The sequence below is a fragment of the Oreochromis niloticus genome, linkage group LG13, assembly GCF_001858045.2.
Source record: "Oreochromis niloticus isolate F11D_XX linkage group LG13, O_niloticus_UMD_NMBU, whole genome shotgun sequence".
In the NCBI taxonomy this organism is placed as follows: Eukaryota; Metazoa; Chordata; class Actinopteri; order Cichliformes; family Cichlidae; genus Oreochromis; species Oreochromis niloticus.
The window spans coordinates 13,433,218-13,441,600 of NC_031978.2; the positions used below are offsets into that span (position 1 = coordinate 13,433,218).

At 39.0% G+C, this 8,383-nt stretch overlaps 1 protein-coding gene across 1 annotated transcript; it reads right to left on the bottom strand.

Moving 5' to 3' along the window:
- Nucleotides 1-24: 24 nt before the first annotated feature.
- dis3 (DIS3 exosome endoribonuclease and 3'-5' exoribonuclease) lies at nucleotides 25-8,345 on the bottom strand. The gene is made up of 21 exons (XM_005474263.4): nucleotides 7,868-8,345; nucleotides 6,855-7,012; nucleotides 6,452-6,648; nucleotides 6,255-6,328; nucleotides 5,951-6,118; nucleotides 5,630-5,791; nucleotides 5,333-5,446; nucleotides 5,043-5,180; nucleotides 4,718-4,864; nucleotides 4,465-4,581; nucleotides 4,274-4,375; nucleotides 2,924-2,988; nucleotides 2,749-2,833; nucleotides 2,463-2,590; nucleotides 2,277-2,363; nucleotides 1,985-2,141; nucleotides 1,499-1,713; nucleotides 1,184-1,352; nucleotides 949-1,107; nucleotides 735-857; nucleotides 25-593 (listed from the first exon to the last, which is right to left on the bottom strand). Exons 1-21 carry the CDS (start codon nucleotides 8,084-8,086, stop codon nucleotides 525-527), a joined length of 2,853 nt encoding a protein of 950 aa, XP_005474320.1. The 5' UTR covers nucleotides 8,087-8,345; the 3' UTR covers nucleotides 25-524.
- Nucleotides 8,346-8,383: the final 38 nt, after the last annotated feature.

Here is an 8,383-nt window from a genome sequence, read left to right on the forward strand (position 1 = left end):
TCTGTTTCTAATAGTTAAATTCAGTTTCTGGATTATTGTCACATTAAGTTACGTTCAGGTTTGTTTTTTTTGACTGGCTTCAGGATACGTTGTTTTATGGACCTCTGCACAGGGTGTTTATTTGCTAATAATTTAAATCAACCCAAGGAATAAAAGTAAAACAAAGCTGTAAACTTCTAATATTTAAATAAATAAACAAATAAATGGTGAAATCTTCCAATATTTTGGCTTATGACTCAATTCAAATCATGTTTGAAAATAATTCTGAGAAGTTTTGTACATCAGAAACAATTTTAAAAAAATCATTTTAATGACTGCGCTGCCTTTAGTATGTAAGACAGCTTACTCTTCCAACAAATGTTTTAAATCATATAAAAGAGCAAAATTTTACTCATTAAAAAAGTTTTTTTTTTTTTTTTTTTTTTTTTTTAGCAAAACAAAACAACTGAACTTTATCAATACATCAAATAGTCCAAACGGGAACATCATGTGGTTTAGGTGAAAACTGAGAGCTCCTTCCTGTGTCAGCGGTCCAGTTTTTGTTTCTTGGCTGGTGTTTCGGTATCTGGGGCTGGGACACTCACACCAGGGATCTAAAATAAAACAAACTTTTATTTCTAGGCAAAAAATGAGCACATTTTCTTATCAGGGTTGACTGAAATCTGTATCTTAATAGTCTTCAATCAAATCTGAATACTTTTAACTGTTAAAAGTTCAGTTTTGGTCTTTCTTACCACTGGTTCAATCAGAGCCATGCGGATCTTCTGGTGCTGAATATTGGAGTCATCTAGGCTAATGGTGACCTTCACCTTGTCGAATATGTGGAACTTGTGCTGTTCTACAGACAGAGTGGGACCCTACACACGTGCAAAAAAAACATGTTAAACCCTACTGACTTTCTATACAAAGCTGATTGCTTTTAAATTTACCAAAAAAAGGTGTTCATACCTCTTCCTCAAACACTATGTTTGGGGAAACCTTGTCTTTTGAGTCAAAGAACACCGTTCCCTCCAAGCCAAACTTTGGGATGAGCACGATGATTGCATTCTTCCTCACAAACAGAATGAATCCTTCTTCATTAAGGATTCCTCGGCTCTTGAAGAACAACTGCAGAAAAAAAAAGGGTTTTAATATAAGACAAAGACAACCAGTTCACACAGTTCACATGTTGATGTGTGTTTACCTGTGTGTGGAAGGCCACAGAAGCCCGCTGTGCATACTGAGACATTTTGTGTCTGTAGTTGAGGTTATTGCAGAGAGCTGACTGTTTATGCTTGTCCATTAAATCTGGGTAGGTGGTGTCTGCACCTATAGCCACTGCCAGCAGGCGGTGCACAATGATATCAGCGTACCTGAGCACAAAGTACAAAAAGAATTCAACTGGATGACAAAAGAGTATAGAAACAACTGATCCATAATCAATTCTGAACATCTCTTTGTTAGAAAAGCCTGACGTACACATATTTTGCCAAGATGTGTAGAACATCTGTTTTCATACCTCCTGATAGGGGACGTGAAGTGCGTATAAATGGGCGAGGCGAGACCATAATGATGGAAATCGCTGTCCATGCCAGAACAAAAATAGACAGCTTGCATCATGCAGCGAGTGGCCAGGATGCGCAGCAGCGTGTTAAAGTATGGGAATCCATCCACTTTGGCTGCATCAAGCGAGTCAGCCAGTGCCTTTGCTGAATCTGTGTGGACCTCGACCTCCTGATGGGAGTTGGAAACAAAAATGTTGACACCTTAAAATATTTTTCTATTAAAAACTTAACCATATTTACCAGTTTTTGTACTTAATGTACTGCTGTGATTCCCAACTAGAAGCAGGGACTTATGCAGTTGCTTTCCAGTATGAGAGAAACCTACAAAACTATTTAAAATTAAAAATGCTCTTAGTCAGGATCTTGAATTAAAGCTGCTTTACTGACACAATGTCCTTCTTTCATAGCAAGAATTCACATGACTGTTTGCCTTTACTCACCTTAGACTTTGCAGCTTTGATTAGGATGTCATAGTTAGACGGAGGTGGTGCTGGGTGTTTCCTCAGCAGAGCGCACTCTGGGAATTCATCGTAAATCTTCTGAGCAACTGAAATATTGGCCAGCAACATGAACTCTTCAACCATTGAGTTTGTCTCCCTAATGAACAGGAGATGGTTTTATTTACACTCATCAAAAACACAGCATGACTCATACACTGAAAAATATGAAGACAAAAAGAAGCTTCTGCAGAGAAATGGATTCTGCAGAGTGCTCCTTTTCAAAGTTACCTACATGAGTTCTTTGGTCTGAAGATCAATGGGGTCATGGGTTTCACTGTCCATGTGAAAACGGACCTCTAAAGAGGACAGTGTCAGTGCCCTAAATGATATCAAAATTAGATTCATGTGAATTACAGCAAGTCTAAATATCCAGCTTTTTGCCTCTGTTTTTTTACTATTCTTTCACTTTGGTCTTTACCCTTTCTCTATCCTCTGCCTCTTCAGGATTTTGGCCAGTTTGTTCAGACCCCGTAGGCTTTTTGTTATATCATCATTCTTGTTGGTGTCATCAATCCTCATCTGGGCCTCAGCATAGGTCAAAGACGCCTGGACCAAAACAAAGAAAATCATCAATAATAGTAATAATAAACCTTATACAGAAAAAAAATTATTGCATAAAATCTAACACAAAATGCTAACATTAAAAAAAAAGGTATAAATTTAAAAAACAAAATGCTAACTGTGCATGTGTGTTGGCACGATACCTTGGAGTTAATAACACTTTTTGTGAATCGAGTCTTTAGAATTTCAGCCTTGTGGTTTATTTCCCAGATACACGAAAAGGCGAGTCTGGTGAAAGCAAATAAAAGAACCAAACAATCTAAGTACATTCGTTTTATTCATTTAACGGGAAAAGGCTGCGTGTGTTTGTGTCATTACCTGTCCACATTGGACCGCAGAGAACAAAGATTGGAGCTGAGCAGTTCAGGAACCATGTCTATCCTCTGTGAGATACAAAATTAAACACACTGTTAAAAATCAAACATATTCAGATGATTTAAATGAAATACAAATAAGAAGAAATTTGCACATTTGTTTCTACTATTAGAGCCATTTCTAAGTGAAAGGCCCATAATAAGCTTGCATCACACAGTTTCCTGCAGTGTTGAGCAAAACACAACACAGTGCAGTGCAAGCATGAAGACCGGAGAGCAATCGCACAATCAAACTTTGAAAGCAGCACGGTATTATGTACATTCGGTGTGACACATATTTCTGTGACCAATAAAAATAGACCAAAAATGCAGAAGGACAGGGAGCAGGAGCTACATTCGACTTGGTAAAAAACACATCTGTGCACATGGAACGGAAGAATGGAGGTCTGCAGGGATTTGGGCCGGATTTCATGGATAAAAAAGGTGATGTATTATGGCATGTTCTGTGACAAGTTCCAATTGCACTACTAAAGGTTATAAAATACTGACAAAAGCCAGCCCAGTCCCTTTGAGATCAACACACTAATATTTGTTCTGACCTGAGAAAACTCTGCATCGCATTCGCTGACTTTTGTGACAAAAATTGTGATCGAAGAGGTTAAGGTGATACAGAGAAAGTATATTTCCCTTCCACTTCCTCCCAAAGAAATTTAATTTGGACAGGAACACCTGTGTATTCTGTGAAAATATTGTTAATATCAGCCTGGCTCACCTGCTTTTCTATTGTGTATCAGCAGAAGCCTTTTGGAACGACGTGTGGAGCTGAGTACAGACCAGGGGGGTTCAATTACCACATTTAATTATAACTGTAATTACATTTGGAAATTTGATATTTCAATTCTGAACATGTACACACCGATGGCTGAATCAATTTAAATTCTTAAGCCATTCACTGAAACCTCTAAATGTCAACAAAGCCATTGGCTGTGTCATTTGATGATTTTAAACTACTTTGAGTTGAGCCCACTTTTTTTTCTAAGATAAAATTCAAGACTTCGTTTTAAGTTTACTGCACTATGTGAGTGTTCTCGTTCTCTTTTTCTGTAAACACTTAACCTTTCGCACATAGGATAGTACATGTGAAGACGCCCCCGCAAAAAATTATGTAGTATAGACAGAGCTGTCATGCTGGCCAGTTCAACACAAATTTTGAGCCGTTTGCTTAAAATAGTTGTCAGCAGAGTGCTTCCTTTTTCTCTTATGTTAAAGGCACTTACACTGTGGTACTGTTGTTGATATCATGGTTTAAAATGCATTAATGAAGGATGCAAACATGCGAGGTGGATTTTCTTACTTTGCCACACAGGTACACTGTGGTGCCACGGTTGGCTGCCTCTTTGTCTAGAGCGTTGCCAGGTCTGATGAAGTGGCTGACATCAGCAATGTGGACGCCCACCTGTTGCAAACGAACATGGATAGTACATCAAAAGACTCGCATGTACAGTTTTACAGACACAAGTACTTTTACTAACAGTGTATTTGTACCTCGAGGTTTCCATTTTCCAGCTCTCTACAGTGCAGAGCATCATCTATATCTGTGCATCCTGGAGGGTCCACACTGCAGACTGTCAGAGGCCTCAGGTCCTCCCTTTTCATCATGTCCTGCACCACATACATTTACATTCATTTATACACATTTGTATATGTCCATGCTTTCAAATTATGGGCTGATGGACCGACTGATGACTTAAACAATAATATACCTGTGCCCTATTTATCTTAAGGAAAAAAATGTTACCTCCGGTGTGATGGCCCACGGCATCTTAGGGAGGAAACTGAGCACTGCCTGGGAGAAAGCCTGATGAGGGACATCATGCTCCAGTAGCAGCACCTCCTCTTCTGTCTCCTTCTCCCCCGCACCTCCCAAACTGCGTACAAAATGACCCTAAATAACAAAAATAACAATAATAAAACAGAATGTCTCCATGGACAAATTGGTATTCCTTGAATTTTATATTTTCCTGTAAATGTTGTGCTAAATTTTTATATTAAACCTAACATAGAAATGGTAAGTGGATATGCAGGTTCCAATTATTTGACAGTCTGAAGAGATTCCAACTCACATTTGGATATCTGGAGTCTTTGGGCCAGCCATCAATGGCCACCATGATCCTCTGGCCTGCCAGTGTGGACGCCTGCCGCGTTTCAATGCGGATACGTGGGATACGGCGGTCTGCTGGGGTGAAAAGATGCCGAGTGGACTGAAAGAACAGGAAAAGAATAGGGATTGTCAGTGCTGACAATAAGAGGAAGCACAAAACTATCTGTAACTATTAAGTTGTATTAATTTACGTTAAAGGCACATATCAATTTTGAGCAATGTTCCATACAATACTGAGCAGCTTTAATGTACCTCTTTGATTTGGGAAACATTCAGCATGCCACAGAATGGCCTCCAGTTCCTTTTTATGACCCCCACCACCTTGCCAGTGGGCTTCCTCGCTGCCTCGGCTGCTGCTGTTCTCAACTGCTCAAATAACAAGGAGGTTATTAATAACACTTAAGACACCTTTATACATTTAAACATCTACACCAATACTTATTTTAAATTATATTCCAACTAAATTATAAGAAATAAAAAAAAGCAAACAACTCAACCATAAGCAAATATACAGGTTTGTCTAATAACATCTTCTTCCATAAAACTTACGTTCCCCTCCTCTTCTTCAGCATCCTCATCATCCTTTCCGGTGCCTTCATCCTGAAGGACAACTGAGGACGGTGCCACCCACTCACTTCGTGGCAAAAGCTGCACAGCAACCACATCCTGATGCACTGCTCTGTTGAGGTTCTGAAGACCCTGGATGAGAACCTGTGAACAAATAAAAGGACCGTAGAGAGCTTTCAGCATGCTTTCACTTTTTTGAAAAATTAGGTTATTTGCACAGCAAATGACAAACTTAGACTGCACGACATGATCAACAGAACTATATATTCACAAACAGATATACATGCACACAAACACACACACCTCTGTGCTGTCTTCTCCCTCTCCCTGGACAAACACAGTTGCCTCCAAATAGTTGTCTCTGCTGGCCCTAAAGGTGCCTTGGAGGAAGGAGCCACTTTTAATTCCTGTTTGAATTCTGGATAGGGGAAAGTGCTCTGGAAATAACACTTTACTGCTAGTAATTTCACTCTGATGGAGGAGAGACACAGAATACCAAAAAAAAAAAGAGGTTGGGTTAAAAAGAAAATGAGATATGTAAACAGGAGAAACAGATTCAAGTTCAGGTATAGACACCTGATTTTTGTATGTAACAATTTTAGCTTACCTTGTCATCACTGGACAAGGCCAGGCGATCCACAAGCTCAGGGTTTGCTATGAGACTCTTGACATATTCTTCACCTATAAAAAAAATTTAAAAAGTATTCTTATGACAAACTGTTAAGCTGATGTAATTTAAAATGAGATTAAATTTAAAAGAACATAGTTAGAAGGTCTTTTCTTGCTGAAAATGTGATACATTACATTTGTACACCAGCAGGCCGTTGTCCTGTGCTTTCTGCTTGTTTCCTTGATCATTGGTGAGGAGGACCACCTTGAGACCATCTGTGTCAGACTCAAATGTCTTCAGGTGCTGGCTGTACCATTTGACTGCCACACGAATTGCCCGGTCATTTCGGTCATTAGCACTCTCCCCTGGTTCACGTTCAATGAATGTATCTCTGGAAGAGCAGGAATTATAAGGATAGATAAAATAAGGTATCAAACTTCAAAGTAAAATACGGTTTCATGGCTTTTTAAAGTGATCTGATACCATGAAGGAGAAAAAGATCTTTCTACTTATTACTTTTGTGTGTGTTTATTTTTGACAATACTGTGAAATTAGGATGTCATTATGATGTTAAAAATGCCATCAGGGTTTCTCTACCTGTGGTGTTCATTGGTAAAAGTGTAGAAGTGTTTTTCTTTCTCGTGTATAATGTCCTTCAGGCGTTTGTAGACGGGTGCACTGCGGTGGCGCACCTCCTGGAGTACAGTTTGAAGGATAATCACATTGCAAATCACAGGATCTTCCAGTATATCGATCTACAGGACAAAGTGTACACAAAGTGTTAGGGAATCAGGTGCAATGCTTAAAAGGAATCTCTTTCACCTAAACTGATGTCAGATATCTGTTCCAACTGGTTAATAAGAACTGGCCAAAAAACACCTTTTGAATATGGTCAGTCTTTTTTCTTGAATAATACGCAAACCGTCACTACTGATTACTACTGAAAGCTCAAGTCGGTAAAAACAAAAACAAAAACCCCTCAACTTTTATTATATTTGTATTGAATCTGTAATTGTTACTATATCTGCTGCTCTCTCTGTTAGGTCACTTTTGAAAAAGATATCTAGGTGCATAAAAAGAAAAATATTGACATTAACCAGAAAAAGTGTTATTTAGCAATAACATAACGTTTAATGCCCCCAGTTTGTGCTTTTTGTGTCTTCTTCTTCTTCTTGTGGCTACTCCCTTTAGGGGCCCCCAAAGCAGATCATCTCACCCTATCCTAAAACTGTCTGTTACATCCTTTGCAAGTCTTCTTTAATTCAATCCATGAATCTCTTCTGGCATATTCTCTTTTGTTGCTGTCTAGCAACTCGGTAGCCTCAGCCTCGTCTCTCTTTGTATGCAAACTGCTTAACCTGAACTGTCCCACCGATGTACTCATTTCTAATCCTGTCCATTCTGGTCACTCGCATCTTCAACAACTATCTACTACCTCGAGCACAGCCATGATTCGTGCTTCTTGTATAGTATACTGTACTTTTACGGGCATCATAGCAGTACATGAGTCACAAACTTGTACTATGTGCCTAGGGAAGGGAAGTCAAAGCTTACACGTTTAGATTACCATATTCAATTGTTTAAAGAAATTTGATGTCACTTTTTATTACCTGATGAAGCACCACATTGGTGTCAGGGACCAGATAATGTGGATAGGAGCAGAGACTACTCTCCATACACGCGTCTTTCTGCAGCACCGTGGACTCCTGTTTGCATTCAGTGCAAACTTCACTCCCGCACCAAATATCATCTCTCAGATAATGCTCACGCACTACCTTCATCACCCCACCCGACCGGGTCTTCTTAACGAAGGTTTTAGACTTCAACATAATGACGATCAAAGACCGAAAACAGATAAAATTCAGATGTTTTCTCCTACCAACTGATGGTAAGCCTTCAGCTCCCCATGTGTAAACTAACTCTTTGGCCCGACAAAACTTGCCAAAGGTTTTGAGAAAAACGCTGCGTCTAACTTTACGCGTTTTTTATCGTTTATATTCCCATTTATAGTCTTCTGCATTTAGAAATCATATGGAAAAAAATATGTTATGTTGAAAAACACAAAAGTATTTTTCAGCATTGTATTATAAATGTTAGAAGTTAGTTTTGGCTGGCCATCTAATTGT

Excerpts from the sequence above, each read along its gene's own strand:
- dis3 (XM_005474263.4), bottom strand. The coding sequence starts at position 8,086 with ATGTTGAAGTCTAAAACCTTCGTTAAGAAGACCCGGTCGGGTGGGGTG. Across the intron at positions 4,376-4,464 it reads TGGAAAATGGAAACCTCGAG|GTGGGCGTCCACATTGCTGA; the intron begins GTACAAATACAC and ends CGTTTGCAACAG. Across the intron at positions 1,714-1,984 it reads TCAAAGCTGCAAAGTCTAAG|GAGGTCGAGGTCCACACAGA; the intron begins GTGAGTAAAGGC and ends AACTCCCATCAG.